Below are 15,707 nucleotides of genomic sequence, written 5' to 3' on the forward strand. Positions count from 1 at the left end.
AAATATTCATTACAAAACCGTGTTAGAGATTCATCCTCTAGTTCTGTTGGCCCTGGTCAAGAACTATTTATATAGGTTTAAATCTTTTAATTTACCATCTTCTCCCCTGTACTTTTGTTTATCCCTTGGATTAAATTTTCACTGATTTTTAATTTAGGTATGACCTCTAGCATCACACCCTCCCCATTTACCACAAAAATAGCTATATTCGGAGGAGAACTACCTTTTTTTTTTTTTTTTTTTTTCCTGTGAAAGTTGCACTTCCCTGGTGGGGATGGGAAAAATAAATTAGATTATTTTATTCTTTCAATCATTAATCATTTTTATCATTTCCCCCCCTCACACCTGAGTTAACTCACCTCCTAATGTTAGTTAAGCTGCCATATAGAAACTGGTATGCAGTTTCAGTAAAGTTTAACTTAGAGTTTTTCGGAGGCTACATGAGCTATCCACAATTAAATGAAAAGTGCTTTTCCTTTCCCATATAACTAGAGTTATGAAGTATAGTCATATACTTCATAATAAGTATAGTCATATACATTAAGTATATGACTATACTTCATAACTCTAGTTATATAGTCATACTTCATCCGAACAATATACTGCAGTAGCTTGAAAGCCGAAGCAGATAATGTCTTCTATTCAGCCAGACATTTAAGTGTCACAAAAACATAAAGCTGCCGTTGTGTTCACTAACTATTTTTTTGTTTTGGAAAATATTCTTAAATAAAGTTATTTTTAAATGAACTAAAATTTTTTTCTCAATTTTACTATCTCATATGATAGTATTGATAGATACAGCCACATTTTAAATTTTTGTTTGGTTCTTCAGTTTTTAAGAATGTAGAGTAATTTTTTTACAAAAAGTTTGAGAACCATTGAAATGCTGTGTAGTGTATGTGAGGCCCTTGTCAAATTCTGTTTCTCTGGCTGGCTTCATATAACAAAAGATTAATCATAAAAAGTGAAAAAACCCACCTAATGGGAGGAACTTTTTTTTTTTTTTTTTAACTTATTTGACGACAGAGATCACAAGTAGGCAGAGAGGCAGGTAGAGGGTGGGGGGAGCAGGCTCCCTGCTGAGTAGAGAGCAGGAAGCTGGTCTCTATCCCAGGACCTTGAGACCACGACCTGAGCCAAAGGCAGAGGCTTAACCCACTGAGCCACCCAGGCGCCCCTGGGAGAAACTTTTTATAAATCTGGTAACAAGGGACTTGTATCCATAATACAAAAGACTCTTGCAATTCGGCAATGAAAAGATAACCCAATTAAAAATGGGCAAAGAATCTGAAAAGACATTTCTCCAAAGACAAATGGCCTATAAGAACATCAAAAAAATGCTGAACTTCATTAATGATCAGAGAAATGTAAATCAAAACCACTTTATACCCAGTAGGATGATCAGAATCATCAAAAGACAAGTGTTGGTGAAGATCTGAAGAAATTGGAACCCTCTTAACACTGTTGCTCGGAATGTAAAATGGTTCAGTCACTTTGGAAAACAGTCTGACAGTTCCTCAGTGTTAAAAATAGAATTATCGGGGCGTCTGGGTGACTCAGTGGGTTAAGGCCTCTGCCTTCAGCTCAGGTCATGATCCCAGGGTCCTGGGATTGAGCCCCTTATCGGGCTCTCTGCTCAGCAGGGAGCCTGCTTCTCCCTCTCTCTGTCTCTGCCTGCCTCTCTGCCTACTTGTGATCTCTGTCAAATAAATAAATAAAATCTTAAAAAAAAATAGAATTATCATATGACCTATCAGTTTCACCTGTAGGGAGGGGTGTGTGTGTGTGTGTGTGTGTGTAAAAAACACAAAATGAACTCCACTCAAAAACTGGGAAACAATCCAAATAGCCATTAGTAGATAAATAAAATGTAGGATTTGTGGGATTATCCGTATAGTGGAATTTTACTTGGCATTAGAGAGGAAAATACTGATACATGATGAAACATGAACTTTGGAAACACTCAAAAGCTAGAAACAATAAAATCTAGAAACAATAACATATTGTACAATACCATTTACATGGAATACCTGCACATCTATGGAGACTGAAAGTAGTTTGGTCGTTGGGTAGGGCTAGGGCTTTGGGAAAGGTAATGGCTGTTAGGGTGGTTCTTGTCGGATGATAAGATGTTTTTAAAAAAATTACTGTGAATTGTATACTTTAAATGAGTGGCTTGTATATTATTATGTCTTTTTTTAAAAAGCCATTATAAAAAAGAAAATTTTAAAAGGTCAGCATGTAATGGATTTACCCTTCCTTCATACTTTTAGCCAGTTTTACACTTGTTACTGTTCACAGAGAAAAAAATTAGTTGTCATGTTAGCAGTACCCTACTACTAGAAAAACAATTCTTAGAACAGATGCTAGAGATAGGTACTAAGTAACATTGTGTCTCTGTACAAAAAAAAAAGTACATCATCTATTCAAAATTTTTCTGGGTTTTGTACCCATTTGAAATAGTGTATATTGGTATGTATCTTTGTATACGCCATACAGTTGTGTTATTTTTCTGGGTTTTAAAATTATGCAAATCAAAGACATTCCCACAGTTCACCTGATACCATTGGTAATGCATGCCTTGGGAACTAGTCCAGCTTTTGTTCTGGTCATTTGGTTTGGAGTTCCAACCTACTCCCCATTAACATTCCCTAAAGAATGATAGTGGGATGATAGTTTATTCCAAAGACAAAAGCTGGATTTTTATAGACTTTCTTTTTGAAATAAGTTTTTTGGGGATCTGTAACCATGGGACAGCTGTTCTTTGGCTATACTAAGCAGAGTTCTGACCTCATTCCATTTCAAATGAATACTGGAAACTTGTCCTAAATTTTCTTAAACTGACCTATTCCTCTGATCCAGCAGTAAATTTAGGAAATAGTAATATAATTCCATTCCTTTTTTCTTTTTTTAAGGAATTTATTTATTTATTTATTTGACAGAGAGAGAAATCACAAGTGGGCGGAGAGAGACGGGGAAGCAGGCTCCCCGCTGAGCGGAGAGCCCAATGTGGGCTTCGCTCCCAGGACCCTGGGATCATGACCCGAGCCGAAGGCAGAGGCTCAACCCACTAGCCATCCAGGGACCCCTACTATTCCATTCTTTATGGAGGGCCAGTCCCCTTGTGGAATACTGGAAAACTGCTCAGATTTCCTTTGCCCTATAGAAATATGCCCAGGCAAGAGAGCAAAAGAGTTAATGCTGTTGGCTACCCAATTGGTTCATGATGATAAATGACTTTTTGTTGTAGGAATTAAATGTGGCCATAACTACCAGAGTATATTCTGGGCCACTTTGGTTAGCTTCCTTGTTAATTAATGCACTTGATTGAGAATTATCTATATAGTTTGTTTTACGAACATTTAATTACATCCTTGGTAGGGGAAAATAATTTAGGAGTGTAACAGATGTTAAAAAGAGCTGAGCCGTGGTTCTTTCAGATTCTAACTGGATTTTGGGTAGAATTATGTAATTTAATTATATTTCTTATTATGAATTGGGGTTATTATTTAATGAGTGATTAATGCATTTTTTTAACATCTGCTATCCAGCATCCTTTGCCTGGGTTCATAGGTCCATTGTAATCCCATCCCCCAGGTGTCTGGTTAGAATTTTAGGGGTTCTGTGAAGTTGGATGGAGGAAAATATTTTTACTAATCTTTAACTGAAATCGAAACTTTCCGTCTATTAGGAAGGTAGGCAAGAAACCACACTGGCAGTGTTAGCAATAACTAACTAGACATAAATATTCCAAATATCATTGTCCTCATCACTAGACTCATTACTAGATCGTGTTATTTAATGTTAAGTATCTATTACTGTGTAAAATTTTGTTTAAAAATATTTCAGTAATTTTATTTCAATATAATTGGTTTCCTTTGAAGTCTCTCACAGTTCTTTTTGTGTATTTAAGAACAGTATTCTGAGAGGGGTCCCTGGTTGGCCCCATCAAGAGCATGTGACTCTTGGTCTTGGGATTGTGAGCTCAAGCCCAACATTGGGTGTAGAGCCTACTTTAAAAAAAAGAAAAAAAGAAAGAGGCTCTACACCCAACATTGGGTGTAGAGCCTACTTAAAAAAAAGCAAAAAAAAAGCCTATGGGCTTTTTCTGAGAAAGAGCCCATAGGCTTCAATAGACTATTGGAAAGTTCTAAGGCAAACAAGAAGGATTAGGAAGCCCTTGGAGAGCTGTGGTTTTCACCTGAGGCTGCACATTAGAACCATCTAGGGAGTTTAAAAAAATACATAGTGATAAAAAAGTAAAAGTAGTGATGGTTCACCTTGTTCCAGAGATTCTCATTTAATTGATTACATAGTGGGGCTTGAGCATCTTTAAAATCCCCTTAGCCCCAGGCGATTGTAATGTGCTGCTGGGGTTGACAGTCACTAAAGCAGTGGCTTTAGCAAGGAGACATTTATACTTCTTGCTGTGATTTTGCTGGTTGAATATTAGACACTGTCTTTTGAGTTTTCTCTCTTCTTTTACAGATTGTGGTATACGTTACCTAATTTGATAGGTTAATTTTCAGCAGATGGATCTTGAGTGTATAAGACCTCCCATCAAACTGCTTTGAAACACTAGTTGTTAGCATTGATTAACTAAAGCAATTCAAGTATAGCTTAGCTCTTTTTTAGTTCCTGACTTAAAGTTCCTGTATCACACTTCTTATTTTATCATTAACATTTCATACTTGGTATCTTATAAACTAAGATCCTGGTTTTATTTTAAAATATTTTCTTAAGTTTGTTTTTTTAAGAAGTGAGTAAACTCTTTGGAAGGAGAAGACTTTGTTGTTGTATCCCAAAGTGTCCCTTCAAGAATGTGTGGCACATACTAAGCATTGAGCAAATATTTCTTGGGTGAATAGTAAAAATTAAAACAGTAGAAGAGTATATACATTGTGAAGGGAGTGTTTCCATGAGTCTGTCTCTGTCTCTTCCCAGCTCATCTCCCAGTTGTTTTTTTTTTTACACCCAGTATTATGGAGATAGTTCCATGTTGCTATCTATAGACCTTCCCTGCTCTGTTCTTTTTCGTGACTACAAATCCCTCAATTTATTTAGTCAGTTCTTTTATATGTGATTATTTTAATTATTTTTAGTTTTATGCAACAGCAAACAGCTGAGTAGTAGTTCTTCAGTATACATCTTTGTGCATGTGTACAGTGGAAGCTGCCAAAAGTGGAATTCAGGGTCAATGTTCATGTTAAGTTTTGATCACATTACTATTTGCCCCCACCAACAGTGTGAGAATGTCTTGCCAGTGTAATGTTGATTATAAAACACTTTGGATCTCTGTCTTATGGCTTACATTTCTATTTCTTTTTCTGTGAACTGTTCCAGTACATTGCCCATTTTGTGAGTTGCTGATCTTTTATTGACTGTACATGAATAAATTTTGTACTCTGCCAAATATGTTGGCTATTTTTTAGGTTTGTTTTTTGACTTTGATAATTTTTCATGCACAATTTAAACAGAATTAAGTGTACTCTCTTCAGAGGCTTCTGAAAAGCCTTAGATCCACTTCAATACGTTTTCCTCTAGTTCTTTTTTGTTGTTAGTGTTTAAATCTCTGACCCATGTGAAATTTACTTCGGTAGAAAGGGTTAAATAGGAATTCAACTTTATTTTGGTAACGTTGACTGTAGTTACTCTAATAGACGGTTATACAGTTATTCTAACCCCGTACATTGAATAAGCCACTATTCTGATTTGAAATATCACCTTTATTTGTTCATTTTCCATATATCATTCTCTTTTTCAACTGTATGAACCAGTGATTCATGAACCATTAGCACACCATTTTGCCATGTCATTTTGTGTTTTAATGTGTGGTTGGGACCAATAGTCCTCCTTTATTAAACTTTTCCAGTTTTAGTTTCTTGAGCTAGCCTACTTATAGAGCTCTTTTTTTTTTTAAAGATTTTATTTATTTTATTTGACAGAGATCACAAGTAGGCAGAGAGGAAGGCAGAGAGAGAGAGGAGGAAGCAGGCTCCCCGCTGAGCAGAGAGCCCAATGTGGGCTTCCCTCCCAGGACCCTGGGATCATGACCCGAGCTGAAGGCAGAGGCTCAACCCACTAGCCATCCAGGGACCCCTACTATTCCATTCTTTATGGAGGGCCAGTCCCCTGTGGAATACTGGAAAACTGCTCAGATTTCCTTTGCCCTATAGAAATATGCCCAGGCAAGAGAGCAAAAGAGTTAACGCTGTTGGCTACCCAATTGGTTCATGATGATAAATGACTTTTTGTTGTAGGAATTAAATGTGGCCATAACTACCAGAGTATATTCTGGGCCATTTTGGTTAGCTTCCTTGTTAGCTTGATCCCAGATCCCAGGACCCTGGGATCATGACCTGAGCCAAAGGCAGAGGCTTTAACCCACTGAGCCACCCAGGCGCCCCTAGAGCTCTTATATATTAGTAAAATATGAGTTTCATACAAAATTACATTGGTCTTTTTTTTTTTTTTAAGATTTATTTATTTGTTTGTTTGACAGAGATCACAAGTAGGTGGAGAGGCAGGCAGAGAGAGAGAGGAGGAAGCGAGCAGAGAGCCCCATGCGATCCCAGGACTCTGGGATCATGACCTGAGCCGAAGGCAGAGGCTTTAAACCACTGAGCCACCCAGGTGCCCCTACATTGGTCTTTTAAAACGTGTTTTTCTTTCTAAATAGTATGTATACTTATCAGTGGTAGACACTGATTTATTCCAAAGAAGAGTGTACTTCTCCCAGGTATATTTTTTTCCCTAAACCCACGACTAAAATTTTTTCCCATCTGGAGTTTTGACATTTTTTTTTTTTTTAAGATTTTTTTATTTATTGATTTGACAGAGACCGTGAGAGAGGGAACACAGCAGGTGGAGTGGGACAGGGAGAAGCAGGCTTCCCGCTGGGCAGGGAGCTTCAGGCCTGCTGCTTCATCCCAGGACCCGCAGGATCATGATCTGAGAGAAAGGCAGAAATGTTAAAGACTGAGCCACCCAGGTGCCCCTTGACATTATGTTTCTATGAGTTGTTAATTGCCACTGAAAAAAATAAAGCTGTTAGGGGCAGTGCTTCCCTCTCTGTCTCCTCTTAAATACTATTCTGTATTGCCATATAGATTTCAAGAAGTCCTGTAAAAAGACAAAACACAACTTTAAAAATTAACATTTATCTGACTTAGTTGAATATCCCTTTTTTTTCTGGCACATAGTGGTATTCTTTTTTTTTTTTTTTTAAGATTTTTTTTAATTTATTTGACAGAGAGACAGCCAGAGAGTGAACACAAGCATGGAAGTGGGAGAGGGAGAAGCAGGCTTCCCGCTGAGCAGGGAGCCCCGTGGGGGAGCTCAATCTCAGGACCCTGGGATCATGACCTAAGCTGAAGACAGATGCTTAATGACTGAGCCACCCAGGTGGTATTCTGAACAACAGTTTGAGTAGTACTTATATTTTTGCCTCAGGTGCTGGCTATTTTAGGCATTACTCTTTTTTAAGATTATATTTTTATAATAAAAATGAAACTCACCCACGCGTGACCACTAAACATTTTAGTACGATCTTATAATGTAAATTTCTTTTTAATAGTTGTAGTGATGCTGTACATACAATTTGTGAATCATGTTTTGAAAACCTTTACATTAAAATACAATTTCCATGTCATTTCATGCTTTTTCTTTTGTGGCTCAGGATGAATGCTCTATAGCAGTGTTTCTCAAAATTGGTCCAGGGACCTGGGAGGTTCCTAAGACTTTCAGAGGATCTGTGAGTTCATAGTTTGATAATAAACTTAAGATAATTATTTTTGCCCTTTCACTCTTAATCTCTTATGAGAGTTCAGTGGAATTTTTACATGATGTGATATCACAGCAGATTGAATGCAGAAGCAGACAGAAAAATCCAGCTACCTACCTTTAAAAAAATCAGACACTAAACAGATTTGCAAATATATAAAATAGGGTATTCTCACTGAATTTTAAAATTTTTTTGCATAAAAGTATGTTAACATGTAAATAATTTTTTATTGTGCATGGATAAATATTTAACATTTTTGTCAGTTTTAATTTCTGATGTAGTAAATATTGAAGTAATCACATAGACAAAAGCTTTTCGGCATACTCAGTAATTTTTAAGAGTATAAAGGGGGTCCTGAGACCACAGTGTTTGAGAATGGCTGCTTTATGTTTAATGTAAAAGATGGGTTTGCTTAAATTTAATAATGGCTTTAAAAGTATGTGATCACTGAATTTTGTTTTTATGCAGGTGACTTATAGCATAGTATATATAGATTGTAGAAAATGCAGGCCTCTTTTGTAAAAGGACATTTTTATGCTTTGTATTGGGGACTGATAACTGTGCTTGGATTAAATTAGGCATGAAACTTTTAAAACAGTAACATCAGTTCCTTATTTTTCTTTCCTCCAGGCAGCTGAGTATGTCCCAGAGAAGGTGAAGAAAGCGGAAAAGAAATTAGAAGAGAATCCATATGACCTTGACGCTTGGAGCATTCTCATTCGAGAGGCACAGGTTTAGTGATATAGGATTACATTTCCTTCTCTATGGGTCCAATCACACTACTTGGTTCTGCAGTAAATAATATTTTCATAATCTTAACATTGTAAATGCTGTTTATTGGTTTTCAATTTTAGAATCAACCTATAGACAAAGCACGGAAGACTTATGAACGCCTTGTTGCCCAGTTCCCCAGTTCTGGCAGATTCTGGAAACTATACATTGAAGCAGAGGTTAATATTTTATTTTATTTTTTCTTATATAGCATCTGATGGGAATTGCAGCATACACTAGAGTGATAGAAAACAAGTTAGGAACATAGATAGCACGACTAGGACAAGGAGGATTTAAATGTCTCTTGCCTTTATTTTGTAAAATAGGTTTGAAGGAGTAATTAAAATGAATTTTTGAAATTTGGGTCTTTACAAGCTGATGATTGTTGCATTTTGGAGTTGCAACAACATTAAAACAGTTTCAATGGTATTGGAGTGCTTTAGCCTTTTATTTACTTGTCATGTGTCAATTTATTGCCTCCTGTGTCATTTATTTAGAACTCATTTCTTTTTATTCCTACTTACAAACTAATATGAATGGTATTATGAGAAAATACAGAAATATTAACTTAGTTTCATAGGGTATATTGAGTGGTGAAATGAAACATGTTAGGTGAAAAATTATCTCAGGTTTTAATTTTGTGAAAATGCATGGTTTGTCAATAAATGTAAGCATTTCGGTAATTTAAAGATAAGGTTTTTTAATAGGATAAAGTTTACATTATTCAGGAATAAGCTAATGTGATTCAAATATGTGTAATCATAATTTACCCAGTGATACTTCTTTTTCTTGCTTTCTAACTGTCTTAAAATTTTACATCAGGCATGTTTATTTTAAAGAGTAAGGTCCTCATTCTTGATTATGATTAGAAGGGAAATGTTCATTTTTGACAACTGGAATTAGCAGTCAAGATGATAATAAAGCGTTAATGTATTGATGCCAGTGGCACCAAGTATTCATCTTTCAGGTTATAATTTATTGGGATGGCAGGGGTGAGATGGGAGTAGTATCCACATTACAGTGAAAATTCTATCCATTTCTCTTTATAACTTATACTATGAAGTATTCTTATTTTGAATGTTAATTTTATAATCTAAATTCTCAACATTATCAAATACACTGCAGCCTCATAACATTTTCCATAATGTCTAAAATTTGGTAATATATGGGTCTGTTTTGGACCTATTCAGAGCACGTTAGTCACCAGTAGTACTAAACAGACTTCGCAACACAGTGCCGCCTGTGATGTGTTTCTCATAATGGACCCAACCAACACCCAGTTTAAACTGAGGCTACAGTGTACTTACTGTATTTGTGCTGTAGTTTATAGTGTATTACTTTGGGAGTGGGAGGGAATTACTGGACAATAGCAGGAACATTGTGTGTGTGTGTTAAATTTTTTGTGTGTGGTTGTGTATGTGGTGTGTGTGTTTGTATGTGTGAGAGATTGTACCTTACATGGAGTTTGGTTGTGGTTTTGGCCCAAGACCATATCCTTAAGGTTTCATCACTTATCCTTTGGGACCATTTCTTTCCTTAATATATTTAATCATCAGAGTAGACTGGCGTGGAATTCACCAGGTGAGTGAGTAGGCCTGTCTGAAGTATGCTGAACCCAGTGCTGCTTTGTAATACTCATTAAAGCAAGGAACCTGGATCACCTGTACTTGGTCTGCATTCCAGTTTGATTTCACAAACACATTAGCTTATATGCAAACTCATCAGAAATGAACATAATTGATACATAATAGTTTTTATATAATGAAACAGTACTTCCTTTAGTTTTAGATATTTCTCAAATGTTCAGGTATTTATTCATGCATTTTATTATAGCATAAGTTAAACTGAAATAGGCAGTTAGATACTCCATTCTGTGAGTATGAACACAGTATGTTTCTCCCATTTCCTAGCTAAAATACCAACTGCATTCGAAAAAAGAATCCTAAGACCAGATGTTATTTCAGGGGGCTGAAAATTGTCTACATAACAAGCTCATTCCATTTACTGTTTCAGAGCTGCTAGCAGTTGCCCAATTTATTTAATTGGTAATATTTGCAGTTATTTCACACACATACACACACAAATATGAATGTATGTATAAAACATCTTTTGAGAAAAATGGTAAAGAATATATATTAATGTGTGTTTTGTAAAATTGACATTTTTGGTTTAGGAATTAAAATGTTAAATTGCTGATTCAGAAATGCATATCCTGAGCTGTGTTTTTCTCTTTCCTGATTTGCTCTTTATCTTTTTATTTTCACATTTTGTACTTTGTTTAGCCTGTAAGAGGCTAAAATTTTCTTTGGTCATAACACCCATTGTGGCCTTTAATGTTTCTGGAGACACATGACCTATTTATAAAACATTAAAATCTGAAGTAATAAGAAATGTTTCACATTAAAGGTAATACTAACAGCGTTTACATAACTTCTTTGTATGCACTCTCAAGAAAATAAAGTTTTTTTAATACATTCGTTGTAACTCGGTACTTCGTGGCGGGAGAAATATGTTTCATTTATTTATGGTCAGCCAAACCACTGCATATGAGTCCTAATACATTTAGTTCTTTTCAAATGAAAATACATACATCACTGATTACAAGAGATAATTTTGCTTCTGCTAAGAAATTTGTAAATCTTCAGAACAAAGTAGCAAAAAGTGGTTTTTTGGGTTTTTTGCTTTTAAATTTGAAACCTCAGCATCAGTTGCAAATGAGAGTATAATATAAACAATTTTTAGTGAAGAAGCTAATGACACTAATCTGATATTTTTTATATTTGCCAGTGTATCAGCTTTTCTCTTCAGTGGCATCTGCAGGACCTTGCTACTTGTGTAAAATTAAAAGGATAGCTCATTACCTACTTTTAGTTTTTTTGCTAAAGCATAGAAATTGTTGGAGATGAAATTCTCTGATGAAAGGACATTTAGGACCAACATCTTTGTACTTATTATAATTACATAAATTCAGAATTAGGCCAGATTACTTTCGTGTTTCATATGTTAATTGTATAGAAACATCAGATACAAGTGGAATACCCAGTCAGAGCCTCAATGCTTTTTGGAGTAGTCAGAAGGGTTACTAAATGTCACAAAATTGAGAACATTTATGGCTTTGCCATATTCTTTTTGAAGTTCTTTTTTCCCCTTGTGGTTTCTGTAGCTTTTCATGTAGCTAGGTAATCAGTGTGACAACACGTAAGATACAATATTTTACTGGTAGAAGTAATTTGTTTTGAATTGGGCCACATTCATAAGAAATTTTCCTACAAAAGGATGATGATTTTTATTGGTAGCTGAAGGAGAAATGAAGAAGGTAATGCTGCTGGTAATAGCAACAATGTATTTTGCTATCTGTGAAAGCTGTAATTCTTTAATAAAAGTATGTAGAGAATTGATTGCTTTTTATTTAAAAGATTTTGAAAACTTGAATCCTTATAAAATGGGTTGTAAAGTATACATTTCAGTTTCTCAAAATAACCTTTCTACTTGGGAAAAAATGACTCTTAAAAATACCTTTCCTCTTGGAAAATGGAAGTGAACTCAGCATGGAACATGAGTGACCTAAATTGAAATAAACTTCTCCACTGTCAATACTGTTTTAATTCCTCTAAGTAGCAGTTCAAACTACTGTTATAATGTTTTGTATATACTGAGCAATGTGATTTTTTAAATGCAGATAAAATTATTGCATTATCATATAGATTATAATTTCTTTTCTTTACTTCAGCTTGCAATCTCTTTTTTAAAAAACCTGTACTCTTTTCTTATAGATCTGCTCTTTTCCTGTTTGTAATAAATGTTGGTCCATGTCTGTGTGATTATTCAGATTGTACTCTAAACCACAACGTGATCTTTAACCTTTAGTTTCTCAAATGCATGTATAAATGTAGTGTAGGGGTGTAAAAAAAAACAGGAATGATTTGCAAACACAGAACTGAGTAGTCATATATCCGAAAGTACTTTGAATAATTATACTATTTTTAAAACAAAGAAGATATTTGTGTGTTTACTATTAAAAGTAGCAAACTTTTATTTCGGGTTTTATTGAACTACCTCGTCCATATTCCCTTCCATTATTGTAGCATAGATGTTTAGGTTTCTCGCTGATACTAACTTGATCTATACATTTTTTTTTTTCCCTTGAGGCCTTTTCTCTTTACCCAGGCAATGTATAATAAAACTACTTTGCAGAAAGATATAGTTAATTTAGATAATATTTCTTTTCTTAAAAATCTTATTTTCTATTCTTTATCTTCTAGATAGTTTAGTATCTTGTGTGAAATGTAGTGATTTATTTTCGAGCAAAACCTTGTACTAATCAACCTAATTGCTTGTATATTTCTATTTCTCCACTTCATAAAGCAAAATTATAATCTTTGTAGTCACTGATAAACATTGAAAATGCAATGTTCATCTTTTTTCCTCTGGAAAAGACTCAAGTTTTTAACCCAGCTTCTTTATATTCTACTTTATTTTGTGTAATAAGACTTATGGTATATTCTGAAAATGTGGAAAAGGCATCTCTATCCAGATTTTAATAAAAAGCACACATACTCTAAAATTTATGGAACAAAAAGGGCTCTTTGGTCATGCAGTTGTAGTTTCCCTGTGGATAATGCTCTAACCTAAATTTCTTGGGCATTTGTGGAATAACAATACTTAATATATAATACCTAATAGTGTTATTTTTTTTCAAGTGTGGGGCATCGTACAAGATCTTAGGGGACTATTTTGGTATATGACCCACTTCCCCTATTCCAAGAGGTATTAATTAAAATTATGCTGCAGCATGGCATCCATGAATAAACACACATAAGCCCTTTCTAATATTATAGAGTAAAATCTCCATAATTGGAAGTACAACTAATCCTAACAGAAAAGCCTTTTGAGGGTGCTCTGCATTTTTGGTTCTAACTTGAGCATAAGGAAACCAGGTGGCAATTAATTGACTTTCTCTTAAAAAACAAGCAAAAAGACTTCTTAAAGTCAAAGGCTCAGATATTTTCTAATGGGTTCATTGTTTTTGTTTGTTTAGTTTGTGCTTTCAACTTGCAAACAGCTCTTCCTTTTTGAATGAGTCTGGTTCAAGGCACTTCCAAGAACTGAAGATTTCTAAAATATACTGGTGATATCTATTAAAAAGCTGTATTTTAAAATGTGGACAAGAATGCATGTATTTGCTTGTAAATAATTAAATTTTTAAACTTTAATTTTTATTACTAAACAGTTGTGCTCTTAGCAACTTTGGAACAAAAAACAGTTGGTTAATGTAATGGCATAAATTGAAGTCTGTGTAAATTTTTTCCCCCACATATTCAGAATCCACAGCAATTTCAACAAAATTGTGAATATTTGCTTTGAATACAACTTGTTGAGAAACTAAACGACTTTTCTAAGGCTCAGGGAAGCATAACCTGGGGTAAGTTTTACCAACTTGTATGCTAGGAGACCCATGTGACCCCCTCACCCCACAAGGAAAATTTTTCAATTTGGTAATACTAAGTGATCTAAATCAAAACAAAAATCTAATGTCAAAGACAGGATTGAAATGTAGTTTTGAAATAATGCTTTGAAATGTATTAAGGCCAATGGAATAGTCCCAAACCTTTTTTTAAGCTTTCTAATACTTTTATTTATGTGATAGAATGTGTTCAATTATGACCTTTTTTTAATACAAAATTTTAGTTTTGGCATATACAGATAATATTATTGTTAGTCTTTACATATGTCTATATGGGGAATAGTTTTTCTCTTCTAGTTGTGTGGAGATATAATTGGCATATAATACTGCATAAGTTTAAGGTATGCAACATAAAGATTCAGTACATACATAATATTGTAAAATGATACCCACAGTATTAATACCCATCACCTCACATTGTACCAAGGGAAAGAATCTGGTAATGGGAACATTTTCTGTAACTTTTTCATGTTGAATTTTAAGAAAAAAAGAGTATTGACCCTTTTGCGATAATGATTTTCTTGGAAATTTTTTTTATTCAACAAACTGAATATGCAAGTATTGGATATTTAAACCCCAAGAGGACATTAAGTTTAAATTCATAATTCATAGCTGAAAGATAAGATGAGTTAGTTTAGCCAACTCATATGTGAGTGAAATAAATCAAGATATTCCTTAGAAGAAAAGTGTAGAAACTAAAGTACTATAGGATCACCTGGGAAACTTTTAAACCCTGCACGTTTGACAATTAGCGTACCATTAATGCTGACTCAGTCACCACAGGATGGGCAGGTGGAAACTCAGGTGTTCTGGCATCTAGTTTGGGGAGTTTTAGGCTTAAAAAGGCAATAATTGAATCTTAACTGCTCTGAGTGTGTTTCATACCTCACAGAATACTACCTATATTTGAACTATAATGTGATTCATTAGTCTCCTGGCTTGCTCTTTTGACGACACTGTGATAGATCACTCAATATATAATCAAACTAGAAGTAATCTTCGAAGTGTCTGTTGGTGTACGTGGTAGTATTCCCGACAGTATGGTGACTATTTTTTTAGATCTGCAGGCAGCGTTGTGTTTGTTTATTAATGAACTTCGACAGTTTTGTAGTTGCTGACTTTATTTGTGGGTTTGAAACCCAATTTTCTAACTCTGTAAACTTGTTTAAAACAGTATAATCATCGAAGTAACAAACTCTTGAATCCCATGTGTTCAGGGAGGACCACTTTAGCTGGAGAGTATGGCTTTAAATCACTGCAGGGTGGTGTTTTGTTTTTTGGGGTTTTTTGGGGGGTTTTTTTGTTTTTTTTATAAGTAACCCTTAACCCTTCAGAGTCTTTTAAACAAGAACACTACCACATCTTACTATTTTCAGATTATTAGCCAATATCCATGCATTTAATTAGTACTTGACTATATATACTACTCACTCATTCTTTGGGGGGGTTGGGAAATGGAGTGTTCCAACAAAGAACTGGTCATTATTTCTAGCTATTTTTGTAGTAAGGTTTCTGAATTTTTCACCACATAGAGGAGTGTATTATTTCTTAACCATTTTTAACTGTTTCCTTATTTTAAAAAATATTTTTTCCCTCAGTGGCTTTTGGCAGCTTTTAAATCAAATAAGACTTTTTTTGAAATACTAATTTTATTATTTCCAGTCCATAGCTGTCCTTAGGAGAGTTGGC

General features: G+C 34.7%; 1 protein-coding gene across 1 annotated transcript in view; it reads left to right on the top strand.

Moving 5' to 3' along the window:
• The window catches only part of CSTF3 (cleavage stimulation factor subunit 3), a 68,373-nt gene that overhangs the window by 6,794 nt on the left and 45,872 nt on the right, over positions 1–15,707 (top strand). The window contains exons 2-3 of the mRNA XM_080816664.1: positions 8,414–8,515; positions 8,638–8,733. Of these exons, the coding sequence (XP_080672790.1) occupies positions 8,414–8,515; positions 8,638–8,733 (198 nt within the window). The remainder of the gene's footprint in view (positions 1–8,413; positions 8,516–8,637; positions 8,734–15,707) is intronic.

This window comes from Martes martes (genome assembly GCF_963455335.1).
Source record: "Martes martes genome assembly, chromosome: 10".
In the NCBI taxonomy this organism is placed as follows: domain Eukaryota; kingdom Metazoa; phylum Chordata; class Mammalia; order Carnivora; family Mustelidae; genus Martes; species Martes martes.